Source organism: Bombyx mandarina, chromosome 01, assembly GCF_030267445.1.
Source record: "Bombyx mandarina strain Sakado chromosome 01, ASM3026744v2".
NCBI classification, from domain to species: domain Eukaryota; kingdom Metazoa; phylum Arthropoda; class Insecta; order Lepidoptera; family Bombycidae; genus Bombyx; species Bombyx mandarina.
In genome coordinates this window covers 9,805,836-9,825,524 of record NC_143208.1, presented here as the reverse complement: position 1 = coordinate 9,825,524, position 19,689 = coordinate 9,805,836, and the positions used below count along the sequence as shown (strand labels likewise).

Genomic DNA, 19,689 nt, shown 5'->3' with positions numbered 1-19,689 from the left:
AAAGGAAGTTTTCAGATGATTGCACTATCCTGTAACAAACTATATCCAAAGAGCGAATATAAATTCGAACAAGATCATTTATATTCTAAGCATCAGAAAACAAGGTTGAATTATCTCATGGGACCGCAGTTAAGCCGTTTTGTCACAAAAGGACGAATTTTCATGTGGGCGGGTATCGATCGGCGCTGTTCAGTGCGCGCCCTGATGGAGCTTCACAGTAAACACAGCACGCTCAGTGTGAAGAAGACGTCCCAAGATGCACGCGGTCACCACGGTACTAGTAGCAGCCATCGGGATATGTGCTATCGCCAAATCCCCAGGTTAGTAAATCCCAATATAAGTTTTAATTAAATATAATATATTTTATCACAACTGATAAGGAGTTTCCCGCGTTAATATTCTGTGAATTATATGTACTAAAATATACTTATACACTTTGAAATATATTACGAAGATTTCGTGACGGACGAAAACTACCTATTAGAACTTTTCAAAGTTGAATGAAAACATCTGAAACTTTTGTAAACAAATGATACCACCTGTTACACGCGGCGTTTAGCTCTCAACTGCTTCAACTATTAGTGTTCGTTATGACCGACATTTTATTGAATTTACTTTAAAATTTAAAATATTTTAATAACTTTTAAAAAAATATGTTACTTCTTCATGGTTCAATTAATATTCAACTGTACCTTCAAGCTGATTTTAATTTAGTATACTTATTATTTGTTTAAGAATCTAGTTCTAGACCTTCACAGATAACTATATGTGATTAAAAAACGAACTTGTGATTCCGAGTCATGATAATTACAATACTTAAAAAATTACGAAAATTCTAAAATAAAACAATGAACACGACAATTAAAATTAAGATATTATTTATATTCAGTTCTGTAAATTGTACTTACAGAATTATTAATGAAATTCTCAACCATAAATTTGTATCTACAGAGCAGGTTTTAAATAGCCAGATATTTTAAAATTAATTTTACTTCCTGTCTAGTTATGAATAATGTGTACCTAACATAAGTAGTATGAAATTGAATAATAAGAAAAGTTCTTTGCAATGAACACCGTGGAAAATGAAAAACTTGTGTTATAGTTACTTTTCGTAGTAATTTATTTTGTATCTTTTCATACAATTTGTGTAACAGTTCATTATAACTACTTTTACGACTTAATTTCTTGTTCTTTTAAATGTGATTATATCATTTTTATGATCACATTCATGCACATTTTCACAGCCGAATCAGTCGTAGCTCACGAAAACTGTAATGTATTTATAATGTAAATTTATTCGAAACGACTAAAATAATATAATATATATATATATATATAATCATAATAAAAAACGAGAGGTTATAAACCCTAAAGTAGTTTTAATTATCTTTAAAAGTCGCCAAAGCCGAAGAAAACACTATGCTTTTGGTAAGTTCGCTCGATTCGGTTCCACCGTCTTCCTTATTTCAATTACCAAGCACAATGCTTTCGGGCGTGGAAGTTAGAATAGGGTAGACGTTATTCCAATGAAACTTTAACCTCGAAGAGCCGGGATGTGGCAAGAAATTCACGCTGAGCTGTCGAATGAAGTTTGAATAAAGAAACACCAGGTGGCCCGTCCGTTCAAGCGCTCGTCGTCTGCATCAAGAAAAACGTTGAATAACTTTTACTTCATAACAGGAAGCAGAGTAAAAATCAGACATCAATTTACAAGTTTTTTGCAGAGGCAGAAGTTCATAAACAACAAAAAATGTAAATCTTAAGATAAAATAAAATGTGCGAAATATTTAATTTTACTACTTCCTATCCGTATCCGTGGCCTTGTAAGTGTGGTGCTCCGTGTCGCCAGCACATCCCGAACATAACCTTTATTCATAATCGTTTGAAAACATACCTGTAATAGAAAAAAATAATCTGTAATACAAAGGAAGTTGTAAACTTCAATTTTAATTATTGTTGGTTGTAGTACCTATATGTACCCAAGTCTATCACTTACATACTTACCTATACACACATACATATATATTGACATGAATAGATGTACATGCACTTATTTAGATTGGAAGTGAAGGACGGTGGTTATTCCAATGCAATCGAAACGACGAACTCATACGTCAAGGTGCATTACTGAAGCGGTCTTTCTGTGAAATTGAGTAGCTGCTTTCCATCAGAATGCCTAAGAGCTTTTCTACTCATCTTTGTACAATAAAAACAAGTTTTCAACGGATTTTTGGTTAAACGAAATGTCAAACACAACAAAAGCCTCAGATGAAATAGCAACATGATTAGTCCTAGTAAAGTAATTTAGGTTGACGTATAAGGTAAATATAGTCTAAAATATAAAAGTGGACCTTCATAGCAAGCTAAAAACTAAAAAATAAAATAAGCTTTTTGGTCCTGGATCGGAATATTAGGTCAACTTAATCAAATTATTGTATCGTCATCGGTCTTTGATACGTGAGCAAATTTATAAATTAATCGGACGTCTTGAGGTTGGTATAAAATTAGATTGAAAGATTCTGTACGTAGATAGATAATTAGATAGATACAGGTCAAGCCAATAAAAGCCTCTTAAAACAACAACCTCATAACAAGAGGAGATTCTTAATTCTTTCCGTATGATTCATTTGAAAAATAATCTTACAACCATTTAAAATAAGTACATGGAATTGTACAAAACAACATCACTTAATAAGTATATGAATACTACTTTATGAATTAGTGATTATGCGCTCCGATAAAACAATAAAAGTCAACTTGCTAAAAATAGACATTTGTTCCAACTTAAAACTCAAAGTAAGATATAGCATTTTATCGCACATAATTTTACAACGTTAATAGAATATAATATCGCATTAATCAGAGACTAATCGAAATATCTTGATCAAACCAAATTTCGTTGAAAGTTTCTTGTAAGTGTAATATGACAATGTATATATTTATGTTTAGCATAAAATAAATACATTTATAGGTTCACTGTGAACAGATTTTCATTTTGGTTTTGTTTGTTATAATTGCAAATCGTTTTTATGAGACAAACAAAAAACATCAACTGAACTCAAAAAATTGTTATCAATATTCTGAACAAAACCTATCTAGAATTCTTAGAATACTCAAAAATAGTAGGAAATCTCCCAATAACTATATTTCTCATAATAAGAACTAAAACATAATAATACCATATGACATTGAAATTATACGTCTATCTAACGCGGCGAGATTAACTATTTAATTCAATAACGCAGTTCCAGTCGATGTATCAATCTAGTATCTTATATACCTAATCATATTAACTTATTATGTATGTACATAAATCTTTTATTGAAATTTAACCTTATTTATATGGTGGCTTAATGACTAGTCGCGTACTTTGCGGTTCGAACACTTCATATTGTTTCAGCCATCAATGTATTTATTATAATTAATTGACAAACATTTTAACGTTCTCTGTGCTGAAAGTAAATGTATTTATTATTCGTTTAATGTCGGAGTAGAAATTATAAAGTCAGCTTTTCTGTTTAATAATTACAGCTAGTTAACATTAAATTACGAAACCATTCCAATTATAAGTCAAACAAACATTTCTGTGGATAATTTCAGAAAATTTAACATTCATTTGCTATTTTTTCATTCAGATAAAATGATAAAATACAACATTACTTATAAATTAAATTTGTGTAAATAAAGTACACTCGATTGTCGTGAGTTCGTGTGTTAAAATAAAGCTCAAAATAATCAGTACAAATTTGATTTTATTTATTTGTTTTGTAATTTATCTGAAGCGAAACTAATAGAACCTAGTCTGAGTTGACTAATGGAACTTTTAAGCGAACGAGGAAATGCTTTTTACTAAACATTAGGTATTTTTTAAACATTATAGGGCTCAACTTACGATTCTAACATAGTCCGTTTGAATGTCAATTAAAAGTTTGTGAAAGTTTGAATAGAAGAATTAATGAGTATTTTGCAACATTGAGAAACCTGGAAATTCTATTAAGTTCACCAAGGCAGTGTACTCACACTCAGTCATACTAGTAAGGGTTTGGTAAAGTAAAGTAAAAACTCAATTAGAAGTTCCTGAAAGTTTAAGTAGAAGAGTTAAGTAGTATTGCGCAATATCGAAAAATCCAAAAAATCTATCCAATTAACCTAGCCAGTTCACCTCGTGACTGTCTATTCAATTCACCTAATCATACAAGTAAATGTCTTAATTGTATCATTTTTATCTAAATTTGTTGGTTACGTAGGGCATTCATTATGGTACGCTAAGAGAAATACCTAAATTCAGTTATTAAGATACACGGGCTAATTATCTGAAACATAATTGATGTTATTTTCGACCGATACCGTAATTTATCTAATAATTTGGCGTTTCAATTTTTTTTTTGTAACCTCAGCCAATACACCGTGCTGTTTATGGTACTGCTATTCACATTAACCTTACAGTGCCAAATAAGAGAGATCTGTAATTGATACATTATTTACCAAAAGAGTCCTTCACGTGAAAACATCCCGGAAATATAATGATGTAACTAGATATATTTACATATGAAGCACTATGTAACTAAATACACCTGAAATATATTAGAGAAACAAAAGAGTGATGATACACAAGTGGTCTGATTGGCGTTTATTAAGTGCTAAACAGAATACATTTGTCGACCGTACAAATGAATTAAGTTGTTAACTTGTAATGGCGTTCCATTTCAATCACTTGATTGGACGTATGAAGAAATCGTAAGGAAACTTGTTTAATGTTTTTGTTGTTTAATCTCAAGTAAAATCATAAAATACATACTATTAGTCTTATACATATATTTTAAGGTCAGGCGGTTCTTATGAAAATCTTTTAAAAGCTTTTGATGTCAAGTAGAAAGCGCGTGTTTCAATTTATCCACGTAAATAAATGATGTGTAGAATGGGGTAAAAATAAAACCACGTGTAAACTATACAAGGCTTGAAAATGTTAGAATGACCTAGACCTGGTTATACCAGCATATTTTACATCAATTTTACGTGTTCTAGCTTACATTATTCACGATTTGCGGCCTGTCATTTTGTGAAATTGTTAGTTGTGATTTTAATACAGTCGGCTTTGTGGCTTTTTAATGCTGTTTAAAGAATGATATATTATCAATGAAACTATATCGGTGCGATATTACAATGTATAGGAACAATGTTCTGATATAAATGGGAAATATCATAGCATTGAAACTAAGAGAAGTTTCCTCGTCCATGAATTCGATTAAGGTTTTTTCTTCGTCGACTCGCAAACGTTTCAAGATTTCAATGATTAAATCAAGTCTAAAGTGCAATACATCAGAAGTGCAAACACTGTGGAGCATCGCTACTAAAACCTACCCATCGGCCATTGCGAGCTAAATACACAAGCACTCAGCGAACTGTGATCGACTTGAGTAAATTTACTTTATCGCTCAACGTCCTCGATATTGCTATTAAATTCAATCTTGTTCTGCTTTAATAAACTTAATTGTTTGTCTAATGTCAGCTTACCAATGAAACACGTACATTTAAATAATTCCGATATTGTGTTTCAAATATTCACAATATTAATTTTTTTTAAATGTATAATAACTCATTTACTATGGTCGATTTTACTAAAATAAACACTTTTTTTATTGTTTAGAACGGTGGACGAGCTCACAGCCCACCTGGTGTTTACTGGAGCCCATAGCTATCTACAACGTAAATGCCGCCACCCATCTTGAGATATGAGTTCTAAGGTCTCGGGATAGTTACAACGGCTGCTCCACCCCTCGAACCGATAAGAATTACTGCTTCACGGCAGAACTAAGTAGGGTGATGGTACCTACCCGTACGGACTCATAAGAGGTCCTACCACCAGAAAAAACTTCCAGATACTTAAAATCACAATTGTAATGTAATAAATGAGACGTGTCCTGCGGCGGTCTTACAAAAAGTTCGTAATTCGGAAACCATAAAACACCTCGCATAATAAAGGTTTCATTAAGAGTTAGAGAGAGTTATTCATCACAAACAAAAACTAGGGAATAAGCTGTCGTACTTATCTAATATATAAAATTCTCGTGTCACAGTTTTCGTTGCCATACTCCTCCGAAACGGCTTGACCGATTTTGATGAAATTTTTTGTGCTTATCCGGTATCTATGAGAATCGGCCAACATCTATTTTTCATCCCCCTAAATGTTAGGGGTAGTTCACCCCTAAATTTTTTTATTTATTTTTTAGACAAAATTTTTAATTTCTATTTTTTTATGATACAACATACAAAAATACATACAATCCTCAATTTTCACCCTTTTACGATCAACCCTTATTTTTTATTTGCTAATTAAAAACTTTAAATTTTTTTGCGAGAATTTTGTTTTTATTTTGTCATGACGTAGAATAAAAAAAATCATATTACTCTGAAATTTTCACCCCTCTACGATCAACCCCTATTTTTTATTTGTTAATTATAAACTTTAATTTTTTTGGCAAGATTTTCATTTTTATTTTTATTTTGTCATGAATTAAAATAAAAAATCTGATGTTACTCTCAATTTTTCATCCCTCTATGATCAACCCCTATTTTTCCATCCGCAATAAGGTTGCAAGATGGCAATCAAATATTATAATTAATTGTAGTACGATAAATTCTTATTCAGAGTTTATAATTTCAAGTTCCTTTAATTATGATTTTTTTTAAATTGAATTTGATCTCCCGCGCTCGCCGGTCGACTACTGATCAACTATCAATCGATCAACTATCCCCACCAGGTGTCACCACTGATCCAGCAAACATCACGTAGTAGGGATGGGGACGAAGCCGGTCTCCTGTCTTACTTACTCACTATACATCATAGATTATACACTTAATATATTTGAGAGCTATACAATACTATACATTTTTCAGCCATGTTTTGTTGGTTTTATTTGTGTATCAATAGTATGTTCAGTAGGTCTGAGAATCGGCTACTATCTATTTTTCATACCCCTAAGTGAAAAGGGTTGTCCACCCCAAACATTTATTTTTTATTTTAATTTTTTGGATATATTTTTTTGTTTATAATGAGGTATTATGTGGTTAAATGAGATTTTTATTTCTACAGTAGAATTTCCCTAGAAATCTTATTTAAGGCAACACAACGTTTGCCGGGTCAGCTAGTTATATTATAACAATTACAACCGGCGTTGTCGGAGTCATGTCATTTAGCATGATAATAACCATCTTATGTGTTAATCTAACCTATCTTTGCCGGAAATTTCATATAAATCCGCTACGCCGTTATTGCCTGATTGAATAAACATTGATCCGCATAAATATATTAAAAGATAGTCTAGAATATATAGTATAGACTTCTACAGTTCTTTTTATTAATGCAACGGCATTGTATCTATGCGCAGCGAGACCCTTTTTTTTACATTGGTTTTTTGTTTTAAATATTATACTAGCGTTCATACTACTTACTACTGCGTACGTTAATTATACTACGACAGAAAACTTACCTGCATTGGCGAGCTTCTCCATGATAGAATGAATAATAGTTTAGAAATTTAAACATACATACTAACGTTCGCTTTTAGCTAAATTGTTTACTGCATAAAAGTTATTTTATCTTACAAACATCACACCCAGTGCCGCCACACACTTTAACAACATATTAAATTGAATACAGGGTTCGTTCTACCCTTCAAGAGGCGGGAATCAGAAATAGACAGCACAGTGACACCAATGCAAACTAACAACCAACACCATTAAATATTTATCGGATTTTACACCTATTTGTATCGTGTCGTTGTGGCCTAAGGGTAAGACGTCCGATGCATTCGTGTTGAGCGATGCACCGGTGTTCGAATCCCAGGCGGGATTACATTTTTTCTAATGAAATATGTACTCAACAAATGTTCACGATTGACTTCCACGGTGAAGGAATAACATCGTGTAATAAAAATCAAACCCGCAAAATTATAATTTTCGTAATTACTGGTGGTAGGACCATCTTGTGAGTCGGCGCGGGTACGGTACCACCACCCTACTTAGTTCTGCCGTGAAGCAGTAATTCGTTTCGGTTTGAGGGGTGGAGCAGCCGTTGTAACTATACTGAGACCTTAGAACTCAAGGTGGGTGGCGCATATACGTTGTAGATGTCTATAGGCTCCAGTAACCATTTAACATCAGGTTGGCTGTGAGCTCGTCCACCCATCTCAGCAATAAAAAAGAATCCCCTAAACTCTTGATTAAAGCCATATCTACTACGTTAACTAATAAATTACCAAAAACTTTCCAACTCAAGTCAAAATTATTTTTGGTCGGCCGTTAATGGGCGGTGTTTTTTTTAATCCACAATGGTTACTTTAAATGAGGTTCTATAATTTTACAGTAACACAGTATTATTTTAAATAAGATTACCCTCTTTTCTTAAATTAGATTGTTGATTTTCGTATTCCCTAAATAAATATACTTTCAAGAAATTGTACAAGCGCTTCTACGTAACTTCGGGTTTCGAATTGTTGCAACACCAAGTTGAGTTCTATTCATATTTCAGTTAAAAGTTTTCTATTGATGTAAAAACTGTCGCGGTCTACAACAACTGTTTTCCAGTGAAATCCTCTGACGGCGTAACTTTAAATAGAATTTATTACAAATTCTTAGAACCGTTTTCAAAACCTGTACATAATACAACCAGCGGCCCGCTCCGGCTCCGCTCGGGTCTTTAATAAAAATTTCAACGATATATGACGTTTTATTTTTTTAAATAAAAGAACACTTATTGCGGCATAACTATAATAGTTACATATATGCTTTTGTGACACTTTTTGTAAATAATAATGTGTTCTACAAAGTCGTAGTACATTATTTGATTCTATCATCAATAGTTTTCGCAGAGCACACGATGTAAAGAATATTTTAGGTATTTTTTTTACATGATTGGAGTTTTAGTAAGGATCCCCAATTTTTTTCAAAAAAGATTATAGCCTATGTCACTCGGAAATAGTGTAGCCTCTAAACAGTGAAAGTATTTTTCAAATCGGTTCAGTAGTTTCGGAGCCTATTAAGCCAAATAAACAAACAAATATTTCCTATTTATAATATTAGTATAGATTAAAGTAGGAGTTTATTACTAATTAGTAGAAAGATAAATGATAGGATGCAGATACACACAACCTTTATAAATTTAACGATTTCTGTACTAAGCATTTTTATGACTGTAGGGGCTACAACAGCGCCGACAATGCCACAAACTATGAACTCCGGCGAAGAGGATAAGCAAATTCCTTCTCCGATGAATTACTTCAGGAATGTTATCATACCCAAATACATGATTCCCCACTACATTAAATACGTCGATAAACCTGGATTTTTGCCGCAACCAATCGTATTCACAGATTCAAAACCAGACCTGCTGACTAAGGTGAGTCAAACTTTATATTTTGTAACATCAGATTAATTGTAATGAACTTTAGCTCATTGAAACATTGAAACAGACTTGCTGTGTTCTTTATGTTTACTATTATATATTTATCACTTACAGACATGAGTCATTCTAATAAAGCTATCTTGCTTAATTACATAATAATATATGACCGTCTTAAGCCTTTTTCACAAGAAACAGCTATTCGAATCGGGATTTTTGTCTTCTTTTGTTGGTATAAAATAAGATATTAAATAAGTCAGTTTTATAACAATGCGGTATTTACTTTTCCGAATCACTCAATTTCAACCTCGAAAAACATAATTTGGTTGCACGGGCAACTTTGGCTCCGTAAACAATTTTGAATGTGCGTAAATTATTTGTTTGGGAGGCGGCACTCACTCTGTATTCTTCAAGCTACGGTAATGGACCGTGAGTTCACCTAATAAAGATAATTTCATTCGATTTGTCAAAATGATAGACTTCTGAAATGAATTTAGTGATACTGATCAAAACTCTGGGGTTCTGTTCGGGAAAAGATTAAAATGTAATATTTTAAATTAAATTATTTATATAAATTACTTAATTAAAATGTATAAATGCAGGAAATAATTCACCTTAATGAAATGGAAACCGATGAAAATGATGAAAAGGAATTCAACGACTTGATAACTAAAAACTTCATGTCCCGCATAATGGAAGTCGGAAGCCCCGTCCCAAAACAAGTTTACTCGAGTGGCGGTTCAAATAAAGCCGAAATAAACCTGAAACATGCTAACATACCCGCCCCACATTCAGACATAAACTCAGCCAGACCCATTGTGCAGCCCCAATCCTTCAATATTCCCGGTGAACCTAAAGAAATAACTCAAAAAGAAACAAAAGGTTTTGCTCTCACTCCATTCAACAAAGAATATTACGAGGAACAAAATATTTCCGAGAATACCAGTAAGTGCAAATTTAGGTCGATTATATTTGATGAAAAAATCCTTCAAATTCTAAATACTATCAAATATTTTTTAGACGAAACTATGCCAAATGATTCTGCCGAAATTGCTGAACTCGAGGCTTTACCTAAATTAGAACCTCGACAGATACGCCAAAATCCCAACCTTGGAAAGGCCAAAGCCCTGGTTGCTGACGATCTGGATAAACTTAAAATTGGACTGTAAGTAAAAACCTATTAATTTGGATTATTTTATTAACACTTCGTCTGAGCCTAAAATTTCTTTTTCCGTCGTAGTTGTTGTTTATATACTATTCTATAAAATGACATGGATTGAACAAGATTTCGCTTAGTATTGAATTTAACAAAAATTCACTATTAGAACTACTCCGCTTTCCGAGAGTATTTTCTAAATAGTAAATTTAATTTTAACGAAGGAACAAAGCGATCCGATGTTCACGATGGCAAATTAAATGAAGTCTGTAGTAACATCGTTTGAAGGTTTGAAAGCGTCCAAGTTCATAACTAATTTATATAGGAAATGAAAACTTTACTCTCTTTGAAATGGAAATTATGTCGGAAATTTAGTCAAATGAAAAATACCTATGAGAAATAATTTTATTACATGAATAGTGGCTACAGAAAATAAATCTTAAGTAATACGTTATGAACTTAAAATTGATGTTATGTGTGAACAATTTAGTTAAATTAATATCTTAGAAATCTTAAATAGGATACGTTATTATTTCTTAATACTTAATAATATTTTAAAAATCTAAGACATTCAAACTTAACTTCTAGTTTTTTCAGTTAATCTGCCTGATTTGAAAATTATTCACTGAATATCTTTAACTATTTACTCTTACTTAGTTTGAAATTTATTCAACTCATTGGCTGGGAAATATTTCTCCGTGAAATGCACTGAATCGGATTCCTTCATAGACTACTTGTGTATAACGGGTAAACGATTTATGTTCACACAAACAGTAATAAAAAAAATGGTGTCTTCACTGTATCGGAATTTGTTACTTCTAGTTAGAAGATCATAGTTTTATCACGTTTTAGAGTAAACAACTGATGATCAATATTTTAAATACAATATCGTGTTACAGAAACACAATTTAAAAAACAAACAAAAAGAAAGAACAGGACACTCCTCCAACAATGAATGTATTTTGAGGTTCCATTTAAATCTGTCCAATGCTCATTAAATAATTTTAAGTGACGACTTTTACATTTCGACTAAGCTGTATTCAGTCGACAAGAAAGTGTTAATTACAGGGCAAATAAGGAGTACCGATTACCTGTCTCGTTACTGCCAACTAATCTGCGCTGGTTGAAAATCACTCATGATGACGATGTTGACGAGAGGTGAAACTAATGCGTCGAACACATAGAATACTCCCCACCACTCACACCCGACTAATGCCCCTAGTTGTAACGCATGGGATTGACGCAACAAAACGATATCACCTATTTGTTTTGTTGTTATTCACTTATTTTTCGATTAGAAAGAAACACGTGTTTGATTAAGTTATCGCCTACGATCAACATTTTGACTTATACTTTTGGTCTTAAGACGCACGGTGCATATGAGCATTCGATATTCTCAAACGTTAATTTATTTATGTTTTCAAATATTTATATATAACAATAAAGAAAAGCCAAGCAATAAACTTTTCAAAAAATTTTCAACATTGTTGCAGCTTCCTAATTCCTTAATTTTGCAAATAAATAAAAATGTATATCTAGTCTCCCCCCTATTGCTTACGAAATCATAAGAATGACGTCAAATACAAACGAAATCAAACATTCTGTTTATTATCTGTATTTAAAGCCCTTTTTCCAATAATTTCTTGTCCAATATGTCACTTATTCAAATTCAGTGTATATTTCAAAATACAACGTGAAAACATAACTTTTAAGCATAAAAAGCAAAATAATATTCTAAATTTATTATATTTATATGTATATTTCATAAAGAATTTAAACCGATTACATACAGTAATACAAATAACAACAATGTAGATATCTTCAACATAGTACAATCGTTAGATATTTAGCTTAAACGCTTGCCTTCCAGTAGTGTCACTTTTAATTAATACAAGCTTACAAAATGTACATATAACATTGCTGAAGCCCTAACGTCACATAAACATGCCTAAAAAGCAGCAAACAATCAATCTAGTTTCACTCACTGTGTGTGTGCACCTTTTTTTAGAATTATAAATTTATGTAGCTCTACAGATATGTATAAATAATCGTGGTCCAAGACGAAATATATTATCGAAAATAACCTTTAAAATTAGCCTCTAAGCCCAGCCCTTGTTTCAATCCCCAAAAGGGATTGTAAGTTTTGTAATTTATCCAACATTAATTTTAATACGGTAATAATTTTCGATAATGTTTTGTAAAGTCGAACCGATTAAGTTACATTACGACTTGTAACTACGAAAACAATGAACGCTGATATTCAAATAGCTATGAATGATGCTCTTGCTGGTTAGATTTCCAAAATGTTGATAAAATTTCCGTAATTATTGTAATTAACTTATTTGTGCAGCTATGGCGACGATGGTTCCACGAATAAACCTCATCATATTCACTTGTTGGAATCCGGTTCTTCTGATCCTTCCGACTCTATTTTTGGTGTTGCTCTGATGGCGGCCATAGGAACAGCCCTCACCATGGCCATTCTAGGATTTGCTTTTGGCTGGTACACGTAAGTTATGAAGCCTTTCTCATTACGTATTTTGAATCTTGTGATATACTTGACACCGGTAATTTGATTCATACAAAATAATTTGTATTCGAAACATAAAAGAAAGCAAACTCAATATTTCGAGGATAACCTACGTGGATGATATTTTCTTAGGTTTTCGGGATTCGTAAACACGATTATCAAACATTTGACAGTTTTTCTTAATCTCTTTATTGTTTTATCTCTTAATTTACTGAGACATCAAATGCGTTTCTAAAATTTCGGTTTACGTGATTGGGATACGAGATTAATTGAATTCAATTAATGCTTAAAGCTGTCTTATACTCAAAGAGTTTCAGAGAGTTTATTTCAAAGCCGGAACTACAATCTTAAGTATAACGCTAACGGAAATTGAAGACGCTGATTCTATTATTTTTTTATTGCTTAGATGGGTGGACGAGCTCACAGTCCACCTTGTGTTAAGTGGTTACTGGAGTTCATAGACATTTATAACGTAAATGCGCCACCCACCTTGAGATATTAGTTCTAAGGTCTCAGTATAGTTACAACGGCTGCCCCACCCTTCAAGCCATAACCCATTACTGCTTCACGGCAGAAATAGGCGAGGTGGTGGTACCTACCCGCGCGGACTCACAAGAGGTCCTACCACCAGTAAAAATTTGACTAGCGCATTTACATTAAATTTGGAAGCAGGTTATCCAAAAGAGCCAAGGCTGCTGCTGATGTAGATTACCCGGCTTACGGCGTGACCGGACCTACTGTCGACAGCTCCGGCGATCGCAAGCTAGCTCAGTCCGCCCACATGTATCACTACCAACACCAGAAACAGCAAATCATTGCAATGGAGAGGTATTATAAAAATTTTTTGAAAAAATACAACGTACTTTTTTTTTTATTCAAAGGTATACCACGTTCACTTAGTGTTAAAGACTTATTGTACACTTACTTACCTTCATATTTGAATTAGAAATCACCATTAGTTGATTGGGTATCCTAACCTTCAAAGAGGAATACGTAAATGCTATTTGGAACAAAGGGAACCAAGGAACCTTGTAGGTTCACCAGACGCTTTAATAAATTAAATTGGGTTATTAAATAAGATTAGGATAATAATGCTAACACGGATGATCCGAATCTAAAAGCAGAGATACTGGAGATAACGATCACTAACTTGTGTTTTAGAAAAATATTACTCGGTTAGACCATTTCCACATTCCCTACCTGCCGGAAAAAAAAAAAAAATAGTATTTTCTGGGCATTACAAATGCTTTTCTTCAAACGTGAGATTATTTCATGGTAAGTAGAGAATTTAGTTCCTCCTGATACTACTGATACCACTGATAATTAACTCAATCCCATATTAGTGCACTTTCATAGATCTTAGATGGTTAGTAGGCCACCTATATTAGAAACATAAAATCTGAAAGAAAAAAAACACTAAAATAACTAAAAGGAATAATTAACATAACCTGACAGCTCGCATTCCCTACATATTGTTACAGTAAAAATATAGTATAGGATAGTGAGTAATAATTGGCATCTTGTGAGTCCGTACGGGGAAGTACCACCACACTGTCGATTTATACGTGAAGCATTAATACGTTTCGCCTTAAAGGGTGGGGCGGTCGATTCATTATAATACTAAGACTTAGAACTCATGTCACAAGGCGGCTGGTGCATTGACGTTGTTGATGTCCATGGGCTCCGTTAACTCCAGGTGAACCGTGACCTTGTCCACCTACCTGAGCAAAAAAATATATAAGTATGTAAGCTTGGGGCTGTATTTAATTTTAGAAACTTCCATTTAAAATTGGTCGAATGTTTGTGTCAATTGTTATATATCACAATCCATACAAATATTCGATTAAATATAAAAATACCGTAGAAAAATGTCCTTCGCCGTCCTTTTAGTGCTCGTACTAAAAATAATTATTGCAAGAAACTGAATAAATCCTGTCACAAGGCACAGTGATAAAAGAAAAAGGAACTCTTAGTCGGTACGCGAAAAAAGGTTATAGAAAAATACTTGCCGTCGATATTTTCTTACCATTGAGCAGAATTTTAATAAGCAAAATGGCCGAGTTTATTCAGTAGCGTACAACGTAGGCATCAAGCTATCAAGGAGGGACTGATATATTCTGATATGAAATATGAAAAAAAAAAAATAAAATAAAAATTAAGTAAATATATAGAGTATCAAAAGGTCAGCCCAGGTATAAAGGTACGATTCTTGAGAAGCCGGTTAAGACTCTTAACAACACCACACTCCATAACCTAGAAAAGTCTATTCAGTAAGACTCAACAGATGGTCACAAAGCTTAGTCCACACAAGCGTACCTGGAAAGGTTTCATATAATAGAAAAGGAACGAGGTTCTCTTTGTAACAATATTTATGCCGAGACCAGGTAGGTATTAATACGTGTTATTGTGAAGATAGAGAAAAATATCTTGTACAATGATATAAAAATTTACAGACAACAGCAAAGGAATAAAGATATTTATTTTGTCACGCTAGTTTTAAACAAGGAGAGTGAAGAGAGCAATCAGAGCATTGTGGTTACACAAGGCAATCACTACAACGGAAAATCGTCGTCGACGCGTTTTGAATTCCTCGGCAAATGTCAGGGAAATGGAAGTGTAAATCGGAAATGTTGCATCAGGCAAAGGGTTTCATTAAGTCTAAAATCTAGAATAAATATATCAATGATCAAAATATTTTATATTTTATTATTGTTCACTGCTAATTTTACTTTGTCAAATTTTTCTGTTTCAACACTATTTATTTTCAAAAATCTATTTCAACTCATTCTATCTATTTCAAATCTATTTCAACATTCTGTCTATTTCTGCTTCGAAGCAAACTTAGGTTCCGCTTTAAGATTTTCGATTTTTCCGACGGAATGGAGATTTCGACCTTCCACTCCGTTTCAACATAAGCGGGTGCATTCATTGGCTCTTGTAAATAGAAAAATCAGAAAAAACCTTTATTACTTAGTATCTTATGTATTTACTTCGTAAAAGCCCAATCAGATTTAGTTTAGTTATTTGCGCTATGACATGTCCTTCTTCAAACGAGGCTTGTGGAGAGTATTAAGCGGTGGGCAGCGGCTTGGCTCTGCCCCAGGCATTGCTGAAGTCCATGGGCGACGGTAACCACTCACCATCAGGTGGGCCGTAGGGGCGTATACAAGGGCGATAAATAAATAAAAATGTGTAATGAAATATATTTTAGGAATGGACTTGACCAACGCCACGGCTCCATGTCGGACCCGGAATCTGATGAGGAGAACGAAGAAGGAGATTACACCGTTTATGAATGCCCCGGGTTTGCTACCGTACGTATAGTAGTAAGCGAGCTACGTGTAGACTATAAAACGTATACACAATAACAATTTTGTACGGACAATAAATAGTTATCATGCGTCTTTATTGTTGTTAACTTTATATTATTGTGAAAATGAAATATCTTAAATTTATATTTCAATAATAAACTTTAGTATTTTTTTAGTTTCGCTTTATTTATTTAATTTTATGCACAAGAGCTGTGGACTTAATACCTAAAGTGCTCTCTGTCAACCAAGGATGGTGTAGATAGTGATGTGGTGGTGCATTGCTTTATTAAATAAATAACTTATATAGATATACAAAACACACGCATCATACGTACACATAAAATACAATACAATATTCAATTTATACATTGTTTTACGTTTTAGTTAGCAATTTGAGCTCACCGTAGGCTGGAAACTGGTGTACAGATGACTTATACTTTAAATCGTACTGTTGATACCCCATAATCACTTCAGTCTATATCAGCTAGCTTAGCACATAGAAATGTATGCGAAATCACTTCGCACAACTGTTTTTGCATAGCAAAACCTACACTAGAAATAAAGAGCAAATTAGTTATTAGATAAAAAAACATTACTACATCATGTCTTACAAGTAACAGATGATAGAACTTCGAGCATAACCCTAGGAATATCCCAACTGAAACGTAATCATACTTCAAAAATAACTTAATCTCTTGGTCCGCTTTAAAACGAATGAATTCTTTTAAAAACTGAATTAATTATTGGTAAGTGTCATGACAACAATTTTCACACGTACCTACTCGTATAAGAATATCTAACTGGCATAAGAATCCAAGTTGGGTGTAATGTAATAATTTTTGGAATTTTCTTTTGTCAATGTTACTTAGAATGATTATATTTATAAACTTAATTAAATTTACGTAAGCTGGAAATTAACGACACGTCTAAATTGTTAACTACCACAGACCGGAGACATGGAAGTGAAGAATCCGCTCTTCTCCGAGGACGCCACTCCTGCTACTCCTGGAAAGTGCGAGATCGTCAAGCAACAACCCAAAAAGTAAAAACATCGACAACATTCGCACATCCAGCATTAGCAACCAGCATCCTTTAAATCTAATATTACATTTATATTAAAATCAATTTTTTTTATCGTATATGTATGACCATGATTGTCCACCTACGTAAGAAAGTAGTATACGGATCCGAAAGGTGTGACAAGAATATTCAGGGGGATTACAGAGACAGATTATCTATTAGAACACTGTTCATATTTGAAATATAATGTTTGGATTCATTCTGCTACTGCAGTGCGACGATGAAATATTATAAATATTAAAAATGCAACGTTAATTCGCTGTGATACCAGATTCATTACATGGTTTCTTAAAATTCAGACTGATAACTTGTTGATTCGTTCAAAACACCTGTTGCCTTCGTACGCTATTACAACTGCCTAAAATAGAAATTATACGCGAAAAGTCGTAGTTTATTTAAAAAGGAATTCTTTATTAAAATTTATAATATATATATATATTTTAATGAAGCCACAAAGCCTGTGTTACTATACAGTTTTTAAAAACAAGACAAATCTAAATTAATAAACGAATTTATTTTGTCTACAAATTTAAATTGCATATTTAACCATTAAAGTCGAAAATTATTAAAATACATACTATCTTTCAAGTAAATCGTTTAAATGGCCTAAGCCAAGCAAAGCAAATAAAAGGTTATCTATTTTTATGTTAAACTGCTAAGTCAAATAAAACATATTGTTATTACATACACACACTAATACATAATCAATTAAATTCAGCAAAATAATTAACAGGTTCTTGCCAGAATTTTTACTATAGTAGAATATATTTAATATTTTATTAAAATATGTTAATAATATATTTATTGATAAACCTATTATATATAATATGAAACATTACCTAAATATTAAATCGCCTTAAATTGTTGTCAAAAATTAGTTATATAATATATCGAACAAATGAACTAGAATACACTACTTGGCACAAAACAAAAACATATCGTCTACAAATATTACCTTTACCTGTTTACGTCCTTTCAGAAATGGCTATTAAATATATAAGATATTAGAAACATGTGTATTACTGGGATGATATGTATTACATGAAATAAAGTTTTGAATTAATAGTTGTTTTAGGGTGCATGCTATTCGTATTAAAATTAACTTTAATGTAATCATAATGTAAGCCATCCCAATGGAATTTTATCTGTAATCATCTCTATTAAATAATTGTAAGCTAATAACGTTTGTTCTCGTACTTGTTAAACCGTAGCAAATAATATAAAATAAATTGTTCGGGTCAAACCTGATTTTATTAATTATTTTTGGAATATTTTATGTAGAACCATTAAATCTTTCGTCAATTGCAATTGACTGACCGTCTCACTGTGCCACGGAGTTCATTAATAACATACCGTAGAGTAGTCAATGAACTATAAAAATTAATACATAAAAACACTTAAAGAGAGGGAGGGAATATTGCAGAAAACAAATTTTCACACCCCCAAGCTTCCTGTATCCTCAGTTGTAATTCTTTCGAAGAGTCTACAATCTTATTCTGATTGTCAATAGTAATAGTAAGAGATCAAATGTTTCAATTTTTTAAATTTTAGTAGGGTTACTGTTAGTTTCACTTTTACACAGTTTTTTTTTTTAAATAACCATAATTTTGGTTATTTAGAACACGAACAAAAAAAAAAACATTTGTCGAATGCATAAACATGATTTTTGCAAAAAATAGATCCGTAATTTTGCTTCTACGATAAAATTCATATATAACCTACACCTGCACATCATCTCCAAGTTTACTTATTTTACAGATTATAATACAGATGAAATATATTGATTCGTTAATTATAAATTTAATTAATATAAATATAATATGTATACAAAGCATGAGTTGTTTTTTATTTTTACCCGCTATCCACTCCTTTATTATCAACATAAAAGCTAATCTCCATTACCGTAACAAGAAGTAGGGCTCGTTCGTTTTATCTAGAACCACTAAGCTAGAGTTTAATGTTTCATTTAGAGATTTTCTCCTTTGAACCTTGGCGTTCTATGATAAGCTATCATCCTCGGTGTTTCTAATCGGATGTGTTTTGTTTTCATTTATTGTCAGGCGAGCTCACTAACTACTAGATGTTGGATAGTTATTCGAATAGAAAATAACGATAATATTAGAGTAAAACTTAATAAAAAATAGTTTTGAGAAAAGGTACATGGTGATTTCAGCAAGCAATGGAGCTGACACCTCACACTATGACGAATTTT

General features: G+C 32.5%; 1 protein-coding gene across 2 annotated transcripts; it reads left to right on the top strand.

The window, feature by feature from the left end:
• On the top strand, positions 1 to 19,068 carry LOC114245146 (uncharacterized). 2 transcript variants are annotated; one of them, XM_028177181.2, is made up of 9 exons: positions 1 to 320; positions 9,198 to 9,397; positions 10,003 to 10,345; positions 10,421 to 10,565; positions 11,625 to 11,714; positions 12,907 to 13,065; positions 13,759 to 13,914; positions 16,298 to 16,400; positions 17,345 to 19,068. In XM_028177181.2, the coding sequence occupies exons 1-9, from the start codon at positions 257 to 259 to the stop codon at positions 17,441 to 17,443; spliced, it is 1,359 nt and encodes a 452-aa protein (XP_028032982.2). In that variant the 5' UTR covers positions 1 to 256; the 3' UTR covers positions 17,444 to 19,068. The 2 variants fall into 2 exon arrangements, with proteins under 2 accessions (XP_028032982.2, XP_028032983.2); XM_028177182.2 differs by lacking the exon at positions 11,625 to 11,714 and having other exon boundaries at positions 4 to 320.
• The last annotated feature ends 621 nt before the right edge of the window (positions 19,069 to 19,689 follow it).

Excerpts from the sequence above, each read along its gene's own strand:
- LOC114245146 (XM_028177181.2), top strand. The coding sequence starts at position 257 with ATGCACGCGGTCACCACGGTACTAGTAGCAGCCATCGGGATATGTGCT. Across the intron at positions 13,066-13,758 it reads TTTGCTTTTGGCTGGTACAC|GTTATCCAAAAGAGCCAAGG; the intron begins GTAAGTTATGAA and ends ATTTGGAAGCAG. Across the intron at positions 13,915-16,297 it reads CAAATCATTGCAATGGAGAG|GAATGGACTTGACCAACGCC; the intron begins GTATTATAAAAA and ends AATATATTTTAG.